At 38.6% G+C, this 14661-nt stretch overlaps 3 protein-coding genes across 5 annotated transcripts; 2 read left to right on the forward strand and 1 right to left on the reverse strand.

Annotated features, from left to right (window-relative positions):
* The first annotated feature begins 345 nt into the window (after window positions 1-345).
* On the forward strand, window positions 346-6455 carry LOC103932783 (putative RNA-binding protein YlmH). 3 transcript variants are annotated; one of them, XR_001951825.2, is made up of 11 exons: window positions 346-558; window positions 766-875; window positions 1115-1246; window positions 1338-1411; window positions 1509-1614; window positions 2119-2187; window positions 2596-2660; window positions 2746-2844; window positions 3207-3306; window positions 3839-4040; window positions 6372-6455. XR_001951825.2 is itself a non-coding variant. In XM_009342428.3 (10 exons), exons 1-10 carry the CDS (start codon window positions 408-410, stop codon window positions 3899-3901), a joined length of 969 nt encoding a protein of 322 aa, XP_009340703.1. In that variant the 5' UTR covers window positions 346-407; the 3' UTR covers window positions 3902-4144. The 3 variants fall into 3 exon arrangements, 1 of the variants encoding a protein (XP_009340703.1); XR_007259340.1 differs by lacking the exon at window positions 6372-6455 and adding an exon at window positions 4424-4751; XM_009342428.3 differs by lacking the exon at window positions 6372-6455 and having other exon boundaries at window positions 3839-4144.
* LOC103932762 (ribosomal protein L11 methyltransferase) lies at window positions 5378-9159 on the forward strand. The gene is given in 8 exon segments (XM_009342408.3): window positions 5378-5774; window positions 6372-6455; window positions 6608-6748; window positions 7049-7114; window positions 7494-7661; window positions 7823-8146; window positions 8514-8594; window positions 8596-9159. Coding segments are annotated over 8 exon segments (1152 nt in total). The 5' UTR covers window positions 5378-5519; the 3' UTR covers window positions 8629-9159.
* On the reverse strand, window positions 9123-11814 carry LOC103932774 (uncharacterized protein DDB_G0287625). Its single transcript, XM_048586653.1, has 4 exons — window positions 11537-11814; window positions 10188-11225; window positions 9606-9767; window positions 9123-9491 (listed from the first exon to the last, which is right to left on the reverse strand). Exons 1-4 carry the CDS (start codon window positions 11588-11590, stop codon window positions 9426-9428), a joined length of 1320 nt encoding a protein of 439 aa, XP_048442610.1. The 5' UTR covers window positions 11591-11814; the 3' UTR covers window positions 9123-9425.
* Between the last annotated feature and the right edge of the window lie 2847 nt (window positions 11815-14661).

A 14661-nucleotide genomic window follows, 5' to 3' on the forward strand; every position in this document is an offset into this window, starting at 1 on the left:
ACACGCCAGCCAAATATGCCAGTCCCTAGGTCAGTAAAAAATGGGCTGGTCCCTTGCCTGGCTTGGGCTGGGTGTCAGGCAGTTTTGTGGGCTGGAGTGGATTAACAGACCCCCAATTTGGTTTTTTGATTGGGTGCTGGGCTATTCCACCTCCGGTGGAACTGCTCTAAGTTTGCGAGGTTTTATTTTCAAACGAGTTTGGTCCGGACCCTCTAATTTTAGACCCGCCCCGACCTCTGCCCACCCTGGTTAGTACGGAATAGTGACGGCGCGGCTTGTAAACCCGTGCAAGTGCAATACTGGGCCAAATTTTGCGAAACCCAAAAGCCCCACTAAAAGGGAGAAGCACACATTTTTCCTTATGAAATCAAACACTTGGCCTTGTGCGGTTCATAGAGGAGAGGGACATGGCTGCCACCAGCTTCTTAGCAGCGTCACTTGTAAGAAGAGCAGCTGTGGCTTTTGCTCTCTCGCATCCTCTTCTTCTGACAAGCAGCAAGCTTTCTTGCCGCAGGACCCTTATCTCCTTTCCTCTCACTCCTCGCTTAAGTTCTTCAGGTACTGCGAACAAATCCCGCTTTTGGGTACTTGATTATTTAACGTAAATCATGTTTCTTTCCCTCTCCACTGTCTAATTTCTTGTAATTTTGACTACCCATTTGGTTGAATTGTGGATTGGATAAGTTGAAATGGTTATCAAACAAGCCATTATTTTTGTATCTGATGATCTGCTACGTAATCACTGGATTACTGTCCTTGATACAGCTTCAGGAATATGCCATTTAGCTCAAGCTATAAAGGGGGATGTTGATGGTTTGCTTAAGGGAGTGGCAGACAAAACTGTTATTGAAGAAGTAAAACGTGTTCTCGAGATGGTACTTCAAAACTTGTATTACCTTCCTTATCAAGACCATATTTTTTGTTTCTTAATTTAACCCTTCCTTTTAGAGAGACTTATGAAGTCCAGATTTTTGGACCGTTTGAAATGAGTATAAGCTTATTTATCACGTAAAATTGACAGATGAATGTAAGGTCACATCGAATAGCTGAATAGGTTTCACCTTATTTTAGAGATGTTTCTAAGTTGTCATTCTTGGTTTTTCATTTTTTTTAGGCTAGACGTGCATCATCGAGAAGGGAGGTTCTCCATACAAATTTCCTCACCCCTCCAGTGGTGAAGGAGTCAATGCTAGCATTGGAAAAGCTAGCTGATCTGAAAGCAGTTGTTCAAGGCGGATACCCGCAGGTTGAACTAAATAGTGTTTGCTCTGTGTCGCGCTTGTGCAAATCAAAGTGTAATTTTATTAATTAACATATTGCAGCTTCAAATTGTCTAGGCTGAGCGGTGTCGGATTTCTGTAGGACATCCGGAAGTATTGACAAGTGATCCTGATGTAATTGCAGCATTGAGGTATTAATATTGTGTCTGTACCACTTTTATTTATCCAAGAATTCATCTTTAATTGAAGTGAAACCTTATCTCAAATTTTCTCTAATGGTTCTTCCAGTATCACAGGAAACTTTGGGTTCCAGCCTTGTTCTCATGGTGATTTCCTAGGCGCAATTCTTGGTACAGGAATTGCTAGGGAGAAGCTTGGAGATATTATCTTGCAGGTATCATTTGTATTTTTTTCGTTAAGCGTTTAACTGTTGGTCAAATTTTCCAAGGAGAAGGGTCATTATGTTTTATATGGAGACTATGATAAGAATTTCCACTTCTGTAACAACAGAGCTAAAAGCATGTCAACCTTTGCCTCAACTTATTAGTGGTTACTTCGTATGGGATTTCAATGTCAGGATTTGGATGTCTGTATCCTATATTAGTACGTGGATGTGATAATGGCATTACATAGTGTTGCTCTGTGGTCCTGCCATAGCAGGGCTATATCTTTTCAATGTATTTATAGAGGTATTAAACTGAAACATCAACCTTTAAGTACAGTACTGTCTTAGAGCTTTCAGTTGGATACCGCCGTGCTAATTGATCATTTTGTAATTCCCACTGATGCATTTAGTATCCATTATTTTGGAGTTTGGATCTTTTTTCCTATTTATGAGGGATATGGCCTGGTTGGATCAAGTCTTTATGAATTTTTATTTCTTCTGTAATGCTTCTAGGGGGAGAAAGGAGCTCAAGTCATTGTTGTTCCAGAACTTGTTGACTTCATTATATCATCACTCGACAAGGTTGTCTAACATCCTAGTATTTTGTTTCTTGTGATTTGTTTTTCCTCGTTAACGTCAATAAAATTCTGGGTTTATCTCCTTTTTGTCCTTTTGGTTCCTTACATAAGATTGAAATCATCTCTTGTGCAAATTGTATTTTTGAATGAGTTACATCTCAGGCCATTATTGTTTGATTTATCAAAAACATCTGAAAGAAATATTGTGGCATTAATATTTTAGTGATCATTGCAATGTACATTGAGGAGATAAAATGTTGGCAATTAATAAACAAAGAGAAAAGAATGGTACTACATTTTCTAGTATGAAAAGAGAAGCGTTTTTCACAGAATCACAGGTTAAGATAGCTATGTATATCATAATATTTAAGCGTACATGTTTAATGTTTGTAAACGGTTTTTCACCTTGCAGGTTGGTAATGTGCCTGTATCTTTTTCTAGGATACCACTGATTTCTCTTGATTACGAACCTCCAAGGTTGCAAATTATCATATTGTTATCCTTTTTCCATTCTGCATAATGCAGTATCATTAGTAACTTAAGTATCATGCTCTCTTTGCAGGACTAAGTCATTCAAAACCATAGAAGCATCAGTGAGAGTTGATGCTATAGCTAGTGCAGGATTTAAGTTATCACGGACAAAACTAGTTGATCTGATTCGGTACAGTCTTTTCACTTATACTGAACTCTCCCTCGAATTATAGTTTATTGCAATTTCGTTAAGCTTTACTAAGTTAGTTAATCCTATTTTGTTGGTTTACTTCTTAGTTAGATGGGTTCTTTTGTTTTCTTCATAATCAGGAATCCACTCATCCATCAAAAATAAAGCACGCACTTATAAGTGTTTGATGCTTACTGTAGGAAAAGATCTACAAGCTCAAAATTTGTTTTTTTTGCTTTGTTACTTACTAATACCATACTCCGAATATAATCAAACATGATGTGCATCACTGGATTTTCATCATAGCCGAAAGAATTTTGGAAACTGAGAACATGGTATAAAGTTTTTTCTTATCTGTGCAGTGATGGTGATGTGCGTGTGAACTGGACCCCTGTTACTAAAAATGGAGCTACACTCAAAACTGGTGATATTGTGTCGGTTAGAGGAAAAGGAAGACTAAAGGTGAGTTTCCGTAATTAAGAAAACTACTTTTCTTTATCAAATTACTTATCTATATAGCACCATACATGAAACACATTGATACATCTTGTACAGTTCCTGATACCTTTCCAGTATTTTTGCAAGTAGAGCTTTTGGATCTGAAACCGTATCCCGTTCTTATATGTTAGAGTAGTATAGAACTGTATTATTAATATTATCGAAGTTGCGAGCACTTACTATATGTTATAATCCACTATATGCACTCTTCACTAACTAGACCCTGGCTATCATTTTGCCATGACACTGGTGAGGGTGTAAGGCTACCCAAATAACAAAGGTTATGATTGACCATTGTTTGATTGGAGATGCTTTCGTAGTTATATTACTGTAATTTAACAGTGTATTATTTTACATTATTACCCTCACCAAATATGCCCTAATTTGTTATAGAGTTTGACCGTCAGCATAACCATCTCCTGTGTTTAAGTTCATGTTTAACTCTTAATACGTCTTTAGCCTGACAGTTCTGATGTTCAAATTTACATTGGTTCAGATAGGAGAAATTAACCCTACGAAGAAGGGGAAATTTGCAGTTGAACTCATTCTTTATCTGTAAGTTTTCGAAAGGGGGGACAATCTAACATTACTGTTCATGGGATCTAAACGAGCCTTGAGGTGGCATTTTTGTAGCCTAAAACCCAGAGGTGTTCTTCCAAAGATCAAGCGTATGCTGCATCGAAGTTTGGCTCTATTTTGTAAGTCCAAATGTGTACATATTTACATTTTCCTTACTGTTTTAGTTTGGTACATTATTTGTTGTATTATCTTATACAAAAATTAAGCAAATACCGTTTAGAGACTTTCCAACTAACAAACAACACAAAACAAAAGAAACTATCTTTTTGCTCTTGTGGGTGCATAAAGTAGCCATCTATTTATTCATTTCAATTATCTTTAAACTCTTTGGCATGAAACCTTTGAATGTTCAGCCATATCCACAAGTTGAAAAACACATGTCACTCTGCGGGAGCATTCCTTATCGCACTTGCCGCAATTGTTTACATTGTTAACAACGTTGTTGCATTTTCCACTACCAAAAAGCTCTCCAAGCTTGCACTTATACCCACATTGCCCGCAGTGATTCCTATCTCCGAGAACATAGGACACAGAGTCTTGCAGCAACAGAGAAGACTCGCCCCTTTGTTCTAATCCACTTCGCACATTCCATGTGGACAGATTTAAGTGCATAATCTGGGTCTCTTCCTCAGTGTGCTACTTCATTTTTGTTTCTTCTTCAACGGATTTCGTTTAGGTCAATGGCTATTCACTATTTGGTTTCTAGGAAAGTGAGGGAAAAATCGCCTCTACCTTTTGTTTTTACAGTACGCAAGGGTATCCCTGAATTTTACGAACGTTAAATGGAAAGTACCAGAGTCAAGCACGAAGCTTTGAGGTTATCTGATAGCTGTCTTTGATGTACTGTTGAAGTTACATGATGAATATTGTTTTGTATATATATATATATATACATATATATAACAGTGCAGCTGCAGATGAGATAAACCTTAGTATACATAGTATTTCATCTGCACTATTTTGGTAATCCGGGGTAATTTTTCTCCTAAGGCAATAGATATCATGGCTGCTTCTTTGGGGTTACAGATTTCGCATCATATTGGTTATGGTATCATGCACGTGAGCCTCACATGTGAAGCTAAAATCATCATTTTCTCTTGATCAACCATTTAACGTTAGAAGCTCAAAACTAAAATTCATTCATAGTCACTCTCCATAGCAGAACGATGAAATGTGGGTTACTTGTCTCGTAGCCATCGATGTGGGTATTCAAATACGAACCAGCCTCACTCATTTCAATTGACGATTTCAGTTCACGCATTCCAGTTCGATTTGATGAAAAACGTAACACCCACGCCGCTATTTCATTGTTCCTGAATGGAGAGCTGACATGAACGTTGAATGACAATTTTAACCGCACGCGTAAGGTTCACGTGCAGGTTATTAATAAAAAATAATGAAGTTTCAATTTCGAACAGGTTATTAATAAAAAATAATGGAATTTTCAATTTTGAACATCAATCGTAACGGATTCCATCACAAAGATTTAGTTCAGTAATGTTTTCAACATAGGCTATCTTCCGAATACCGATCGAGAACCATTTATCTAATCCGCCTTTTAACTAACTAGGGTGGTGATTACACTTTGATTTTCAAGAATGTCAGGCGGTTTGCTCAGACACCTCGCTTACACTCTCACCTCCCGCTGCTTCACCACCGTCTCTCGCCCTCTCGCTCCCCCATTCTCCTCCCGCTTCTTCCCCAAACCCAGACACCTCTCGCGGCCCAATTCCCTCGCCGCCGCAAATATTTCCGCTGCTTCTTCGGACCCTCCCACTCCCTCCGCCGAGCCCAACGAGCCCTTCGCTTCGCCTTTCCTCTCCGTTCAAATCCGCTGCCAAAAACATGTCGCTGTGAGTTGGGTTTCTTCTTTCTCTTCTTCTTTTGGTGCATTTAGTTCAGTTACTGCGATTCCAATGAAAATGTTATGGGCATGTTTGGTGACAGAGATTGTATATGTTGTGTATATTCAAATGGGAACTCAGAAAATTATGGAGAGAAAACTGATTCTGTATGGAATTTGTTGTCTGTATTGAAATGGGTACTCAGAAGATTTTTATTTTAACTTCTTAAATTTTTTTTTCTTACCAAATGTAGAAATTTACATATTGTGAGGATGTGACGATTTTCCCACGTCGGAAAGTAAGAAACTTCGTAAGGGCTTATAAGGAGTTGGGCCGCTTCCGCTAATGCCAATTGATTTTAAGATGGAATCTCAACTTCTTTCATTATTATGTCATTTTGCTTGGATTTGGAAGAAATTTACTGTTTTTTACTCGTCGTAATCAATCAAGTTGAAGTTTACAACTTTACATGTCACTTAATAGAAAAGATGAGGTCTTGGAAGTAGACGCATGAAGTTGAGACTATGAACTTGTTAAGTCAGCTAAGGCTCTGTTAAGTTAAAGACATTACAATGCCTAACCAACTTGGTTGTCCTTGTTGACCAGGAAATACTTTCAGAAGCGCTGTTATGTTTTGGTGCAAGTTGTACAAGTATTGACGAAGAAGATGACAATGACCGAAAGGACGAGGTGGATTCCCTGTTGATTTATGACGTTTCATTTGGAATGCTATTTACTTGTCTTTATGTTTTGAAAGCTTTTTTCACTGTGCTACGTTTCTGGTGTAAGATGATTTTGCAAATGAACAACTGATGAGAATGTGCCTTTTTTCTTATGCACAGATCTGCATTGATTCCATATTTCCTGAAGGCGAAGATGTAAAAACCTGCATTTCACGTGCTGCTGATTCCATAAGTTTGAAAGAGATGCCTAGTTATGAAGTTAAGATGGGTGAGCAGTTCGACTGGATAAAGAAAACTCAGGTTAATTTGCTTGTAAATTCTGTCCTATCAGAAAGTATTTCTTAGTCGTTATCCTCTTTGGTGAGATATCTTTTGCTAATGTTTGTAGAATGATAAATCAGTTTCACTAGTACGAACTTATTATAGCTCTATTGCTGTTTTAAACAGTATACGGGTATTTATTGGCCAAAAGAAAGACAATATACAGAATGTTCAAGCATGTAGTACTTTAAACCAGTAAATATGCTCGGTGGTAATTTCCTCTTGGCCATATTCTCTAGGCATTATTTTTTTAATCTGCTTTTCCATTATTGTTTACAGGAATCATTCCATCCTGTTGAAGTTACCGAAGGACTTTGGATTGTGCCTGAGTGGAGAATTCCCCCGGTATGATAGTATTAGACTTTTTCTTCTAGTTTCAAACTATTTTTTGAAAGGGTTTGTTTGCTATGGTTGTTCATGATGTATTGACAACTTAAAAGTGGTTGACACCTGATCACATGTTCCAGAAAATTCCACGTCCCAATGCTAAAAAATTATTGAAACTTCTTAGCAGACACATGATCTCAGGCACGTCTGCGTGTATGTGTTTATGCCTTTCTCTTCATTATTTGTCTTAATGCTTAAATGATGCCCAGTTACTTGCTCTCTTCTTATGCCAGTTACAGATTATGGTTCTAATCATTACTACAAAGGAGAATGTGACGGCTAGAATTTCTGTTGACATAATGGAATGAATATAGTTAAGTTTGTTTATCTCCTACAGGATGCCCAAGCAACAAATATAATTTTAAATCCTGGATTGGCATTTGGAACTGGGGAGCATGCTACTACTAAGTTATGTCTATTGCTGCTCCATGGATTGATAAAGGGGAGAGAATCATTCTTGGACTATGGCACAGGTTCTGGAATTCTCGCAATCGCTGCAGTTAAGGTATTTAACTAATCTTGTAAATGATGTTGCTGAGTAACCCCATCCACTTGATCTTTGCACATTTCATTATTGTGATGTAATTCCTTCCAACTGATGTTGGTTGCCGACTAATGCTCAAATCACAGTTTGACGTTAATATGGCATTTTGACTGTAAACACAGTTCGGTGCTGCCTTATCAGTCGGAATTGATATAGATCCCCAAGCAATCACCTCGGCACGCCAGAATGCTGCTCTGAACAACATAGGACCTGAAAAGATGCAATTGCACCTGCTCCCCAGCAAAACTAGCTCTACCTTGGAAGATCCATGTGAAGTTGTGGAAGATCGGAGCTCATCTGGAGTGGAAACCATCTTAGAATCAAACAAGTATGACGTAGTCATCGCAAATATACTTTTGAATCCCCTATTAGATTTGGCGGATCATATCGTCTCTTATGCAAAGCCTGGGGCAGTCGTCGGTCTTTCTGGCATTATCTCTGAGCAGGTATCATTCTAGCACAGGTGATGGATTGTTAATGTCATTTGCTTGCTAAAGTTCAAGGAAAATATTTCCAATTACATCTCCGTAAACTTATATCCTGGAAAATGAAATGAGATAAAAAAGGGCAAGGGGATAGATTTTAGGTTAAATGTTGCTTGGTAACCTATAGGGAAATTTTCCAAATTGATGAAGCTGCCAACCGAAGGTTTAAGTATCAGTTTCTTAAGAGATCTTTAGCTTGGCTGTGCAAACATGGTGGTTTTCTTTCGATCCACCATGAATTTCACTCAGAAATTCAAAATAAATTTGGTATATTGGGTTATACATAGGTTCCTCGACCTGATTTCGTTGTGTCCTTTTGTGTCTGCAGCTTCCACGTATCGTAGAGCGATATTCACAGTTCTTAGAAGACCTATCGATTACTGAGATGGATGACTGGGCCTGTGTTCAGTGGAACAAAGAAACAGAACCTTTCCGAAAGCTGAGATAACTTTCTGCCATTTCAATGTTGACTGTACAATGTGATAAACGAGTCGGACAGTATTGTGAATTGGCGGGGGCTTCTATGAGAAGCTGATGGTGTCTGGTCATTCACAATGTTTGGTGATACAGGGCAGCGAGGGCACACCTGCTTTGGAAAAAAAAAGAAACAGCAGTGATCCGTAACAACCTGTATGCAGCTTCTTCAGTTTTGTTTTCGAACAGCTTCTTTCCTTGAAGAAACTCTTTTCACCCGGGAGTAGGTCAGATGATCTTGCATTGTAATCGGGTTTCTCTTGGCCGAGCAACAATGACCGGCGTCGATGTTTTACAGAGATGCCTCGTTTCCAAACACAGATATTGACAACTTCAGGAGCTTGAATCTACCTTATAATTTTCATGTAATTCCTGTATGGACTGATAGAGCTGGCTCAGATGCCGGCTAATAAACGTTATTTCAGCTATTTAACCGTAGAAAAAGGATTCGACACACGCAGTGTACTGTTCTGAACATATTATTTCATCATTATTCATTTAATATCTGTGAGCAACTCACATAAACAAGAAAAAGAACACCAAAGAGATAAAGCATATCAATGTCATTAAACCAAAAAGTGTGAGATGATATAACTACCAAAAACGACTACTAAACCGCGGATTTCAATATTTTTCTCGGATGAAAATGTCTGCTAGAAGGCCAATTACATCGTGCAATGCATCACTTGTCCGATAAAATACAGCCCCTTTGTATGCAACGCTTTAACCAAGAGCGAATAGTGCACACCAGAACGATGATCATACGTCACCGCTTGAGTTGCCTCCTCGCCAGAGCAGGAGCTTTCTTAGGGATGTAAACCTTGTAACTCACCTGCCGAAAAAATATTAGAACATCGTTGAAACGGAAGCAGAAAACGTGTGCCCTTCATGGACATCCGGTAATAAAGAACGAAAAGTAAACAAATTTGTGAGACCAAACACCCACCTGTACCATTTCACTACCTCGCATCACCGACATTGTTTTCTGCTCAAACTGTGAGCCATCTGTAGCTTCATCTTGCTGTTTATCAGAACTCATGTTTGATACCTTCGCCGTTTCTATGGCTGCTTTGGGGCACAGTTTGGGCAATCCCAGAAGCGCCCTTATCTACATTACTCTCACTCACCAACAATCCTTCCTCAGGAGGTTCCTGTGAAGCAGGTTCTTGTTTCAGCGTGGGGTGAGCTTTTAGTGAATGACCCCTCAATGTTGGTGAAGTCGAGTTTGGTTTATAGAGCGCAGCAGTGGTCTTAACCTTTCTGCCGACAACCACTTGCTCTATTGGACAAGCAACATCTTGCTTTTCCAGGATTTGGGAAGAAAGAATGGAAACTCTCTCTTGAGGCCCATTGGCCCTTCTACTGATTGGGTTGTAGCAACCCTTTTAGCAACATCGTCCTCGGATGACTTTGCTACAACCACTCTACCACCACTCTCCCTCGGGGATTCTATTTGAAACAATTCAACCTTTGCAGTGGATGGCTGTTTCAAATCAATATCGGTCCTTGTCTTCCTGATTGGTAGTTACCGCTGAAATTCTTTGATGCTTTCCTTGAACCTTTTTAGATTTTCCAAAGCCCTTTGTCTTAAAATTGATTCCAGATCCTCACCTGGCAGACTACTGATTGCCCCAGAAACCTCGTTCTTATTTTCATTAACAGAATCAGTAATCCCGATTCCATCATCTTGGCCCGTACAATCTTTTTCCAAAATGTTACGACTATCTTTGAGATCCATGATTAGAACATTAGAAACATAAGCTTCTTCCTCTTTCCCACTCTCTACTTCCATTCTCTTCTCAAATGCAACATCTAAACGATCATCCAACTCCCTCTTGCCCCCTCCATCATTACTATCATTACTCCTACAAGAAGGGTAATCGTCATCATATGTAATCTCTTCTTTGTGCGCATCTGTATCCATCCATCTTCCATGCTCGTTTTCTTCTGCTACCGTAACTACAGATCTCAACCTCCTCGTATTGTTCTCATATGTCACTTTTTCCTCACTCCGACAATCACCACTCTCGCTACGCTGACTGCGTAAAGAACAACTCCTTGACCTATACCTAGCCTTCTTAGTCCCACTTTCAACCTTGTTAATCCCACTGTCATCTCTGTTTCGTTTTCCAGGTCTGCCCCTATGCCTCTTAGATTCAATCTCATCACTGCTAATACTCTCACTAGGACAAGTTGAGCACCTAAACGACGCGCTACTCCTGGAACTAACGCTAGCATTGCTACTAGGCTTCTTCCTCAAATGGGTTTTCTTATCATTCTTCTTCTTTGCCAATTTCCTCTTCTTTCTACGAGGAGAGTCCTCGCTGCTGTCAGGGCTATAAGATCGTCTCCGAGCCCTCTTCTTGCTCCCTTTTGCATCCTTCCTAGCGCGCGATCGAGCCCTTCTACTTCTCAAATCATCATCTGAGCTAAAAGACGATAACGATTCCAAACTTCTTGAATCATCCTCACCGGAATAAGAAGAAGAATCGTCACGACAGCGAAGCTTCTTGGATCTATATTTCCTTGTTTTGGTCTTACTCTTACTCTTCTTCCTTGTTCGAGCCTAAAGCAATCACATACATAAATTAGCATTTAGCATAAAACATTGGTAATCATGAACCAAATTATAAAACCTTAATCTCACACATAATCGTACAAATATATTTGTACAACATTATAGTCAAAACATCATATTTCTTAGCAAACTCCTTATAATGCTGCCTAAAATTTTCGATTTGTTCTTCCAAACCTAAATCGGAAGAACCAAACCAAACAAAGAAGTAATCTTTTAAGCAGGGAAGGAAAACCCATGTAACTAAACAAAAAACGAGAAACCTAGAACACGACAACAACTGATAGAGAGAGAAAGACAACCTCGGAGGAAACCTTGGAGCGCTTCTTGGTACGAGAAGAAGAGGACTTGCCCATCTGGGTTGACACCTGCAACAATCGAAACTGTTAAAAAGCAAAATTCAGATTACAAAGAAAGCGAAAAGAAGGGGGTTGTGCAGAAGTTGGATTGGAGGATTCCGGATTTGAGGATATATATACGTATATACATATATAATATATTTATAGTTCTCTCGCTCTCTCTCTCTCTCTCTCTCTCTCCCCTCCTCTCAAGGATTGTGTGTTACGCTTGGTTATGCCCTAACTTCTTTGTACCTCTCCCTTCTTTAATTGGAAGATCTTTTGGACTTTTGCTTCATGATTATAACCTAACATTTAATTTGACAAAATTTATTATTTTGTTGTAAATATTGGTGGATGAATGAAAGCCCACACAGTAATGTGGACTTCGGAAAAGAATGATAATTGTATTTGCGTAATACTTTCAAAAGATGTGTGATGTGCTTTTCAAGATGTAATTATTACGTTTGTTTGAAGTTGTTCTATAAATTGAGCGCTCCGTGTGTTATCAAAACATACTGCGAAAAGAAAAGATCAATAACATCAACATCTCTACCTCCCTCTTTTATCTTTCATCCTCTTGTTTTATAGTAACAGTATGATATTTTACATCTGCTTCGCTCCTGTCACTAGTAAATGTTATTTCTCTAACATTTGCCTATTTATAACACGTTATCAGCACGACTCTCTAACCAGTTCTCATCTCCCTTCACCGAAAAATGCTTCCTCCAAGGATTTTACTGTTCTTCTTCCTCCTCTGCCTCATCTTCCTGATATATCCTAGTGAAGATCCGCTAGCATCATGTCTGCTTCTAATTCACAATATAACGATTACATATATCTTTGATTTCTTGTTTGGTGTAGTTCCTTATTACTAACCCAATGTTTATTTATGTTAATTTTACTGCAATCAAAGATGGTGCGGTACAATCGCCCATCTTGAACTGTAAATTTAATTTTACTACAATCCAAGATGGTGCGGTATCATCGCCTATCTTGAGCTGCAGATTTAATTTTATTGCAATTTTAGGTGGTACGGTATAATCGCCCATCCTACTCTGCATATTTAAATTTTCCTGTTGTTTGAGTGGTGCAGAATAATCGTCCATCTTATGCTTGCTTCAATGAGAATGGTGCGGTTCAATCACCCTCCTCATTAATCATGTAAATCTCGAGCCTGAAGTTTCGAATCATTTTGGCCTGAAGATCAAAATGAAAAATTTGTAAGAACTAGAAGTTCTAACACTACATCCATCTAGAATACATATTATTGCAAGTTCTTAAACATCTCATTTTTCTTTCTGAAAATTAAAATGGCAAACTTGGCAAAACTTGATTTTGTTGCCCTGGACATTACTGGGAAGAACTACCTAACCTGGGTAGTGGATGCCAAGATTCATCTGAAGGCAGGGAATCTTGGAGAAACAATCAACGAGAAGAACAGTGCATATTCTCAAGATCGGGCGAAGGTAATGATCTTTATCCGTCGCTACCTTGATGAAGGACTAAAGAGCGAATACCTGACGGTTGAAGATCTATTAACCCTCTGAAAGGCACTGAGAAATAGATATAATAACCAGAAAACAGTGATTCTTCCGAGGGCTCGTTATAAGTGGACTCACCTGAGGATTCAGGATTTCAAGACGGTGGCTTAGTAGAATTCTGCGATGTTTAGAATTAGCTCCCAGATGAAACTTTGTGGGAAAAACATCACTGAGGAATATATGCTAGAAAAGACTTTCAGCACCTTTCATGCCTCTAATGTGTTTCTGCAGCAGTAGTATAGAGAGCGAAGTTTCACTGAATATAATCAGCTTATATCTGTGCTTCTGGTAGCTAAACAAAATAATGAGCTTCTAATAAAGAATCATCAATCCCAGCCAACTGGATATGCACCATTCCTAAAAGTGAATGCTGCTTCCCTCGAAATGAACACCACATCTTCTCGTGGTAATAATTACAAATGAGGATGTGGCCACAAGCGAGGTTGGTGGAATGGGAAAGGCAAGAATCATAATGTTTAGTTTCATAACCAGATTCCAAGGCATAATTCAGGTCCAAGCTTCAAGATTGCAAATCGCCATAAATGCAAAGATCATATGAATAACACTCCTAGAAATCCTAAAAAGGTTTGTCATAGGTGTGGTGGCAATTGACACTGGGCATGTACATGTCATACCCTAAAACATCTGGTGGATCTGTATCAAGCCTCCCTCAAGGAGAAGGGTGTCGAGACTAATTTCCTCGACCAGGCTAGACCAATGGATATACATGATCCAGTGTGCGACTTATCAGGGCAGTTGAACACAACTCATCTAGATGTCTCAGACTTCATTGTGGAAATAGGGAATGAAGTGTATCGGTCCGATTGAATAATTTCTGTTTAATGTACTCTTATTATTCTGAACTTGTAGTCTAAATGCTTGCATTTCAAAATCAATAAAAGTGGCATGTCAATTTCCTTTTATTATAAATAAATTAACTGTGATTTCCTTACTCAAAGAGTATGGATAAAAACTATGGTCATTCTCAAAACAAAAGCAATGGTGGAGAAATTTGTCTTGTAGACAGTGCAACCATGCATATAATACTTTGAGATCAAAAGTATTTCTCAAGCTTGATGCTTACAAAAGTAAAGGTAACAACAATATCAAGCCAATCAGATGTAATTGAAGGCTCAGGAAAAGCCCAGATCATGTTACCAAATGGAACAATATTGTCCATACAGAATGCGTTGTACACTACTCGATTTACTCAAAATTTGTTGAGTTTTAAAGACATATGTTTAAATGGATACCACATTGAAATGAAAAGTGCAGAAAATGTAGAGTATCTATGCATTACTTCCAATGATACCCAGAAGCGTATATTGGAGAAGTTGCGTGCTTTGTCGAGTGGATTGTATTATACATACGTAAAGACAATTGAATCACATATTGTCATGAACCAAAAGTTCATTGATTCAAAAATTTACATGATTTGGCATGACCATCTGGATCATCCAGGATCCATCATGATGCGTAGGATCATTACTAACTTTAATAGACATCCATTATTGAGCAAACACATTGCAATCTCAAATAATAACC

This window comes from the organism of the source record quoted next, unplaced genomic scaffold, assembly GCF_019419815.1.
Source record: "Pyrus x bretschneideri cultivar Hongxiangsu unplaced genomic scaffold, Pyrus_bretschneideri_v1 Contig25, whole genome shotgun sequence".
NCBI classification, from domain to species: domain Eukaryota; kingdom Viridiplantae; phylum Streptophyta; class Magnoliopsida; order Rosales; family Rosaceae; genus Pyrus; species Pyrus x bretschneideri.

Bases quoted from the DNA above. Each gene is read 5' to 3' on its own strand.
- LOC103932774 (XM_048586653.1), bottom strand. From the start codon at position 11,590: ATGGGCAAGTCCTCTTCTTCTCGTACCAAGAAGCGCTCCAAGGTTTCC. The intron at 11,226-11,536 runs GTTGTCTTTCTC...TGATTGCTTTAG, and splicing joins GCTCCAAGGTTTCCTCCGAG to GCTCGAACAAGGAAGAAGAG. The intron at 9,768-10,187 runs TAACTACCAATC...AGAGTAATGTAG, and splicing joins GCATCAAAGAATTTCAGCGG to ATAAGGGCGCTTCTGGGATT.
- LOC103932783 (XM_009342428.3), top strand. From the start codon at position 408: ATGGCTGCCACCAGCTTCTTAGCAGCGTCACTTGTAAGAAGAGCAGCT. The intron at 1,615-2,118 runs GTATCATTTGTA...TAATGCTTCTAG, and splicing joins TTGGAGATATTATCTTGCAG to GGGGAGAAAGGAGCTCAAGT. The intron at 3,307-3,838 runs GTGAGTTTCCGT...ACATTGGTTCAG, and splicing joins GAGGAAAAGGAAGACTAAAG to ATAGGAGAAATTAACCCTAC.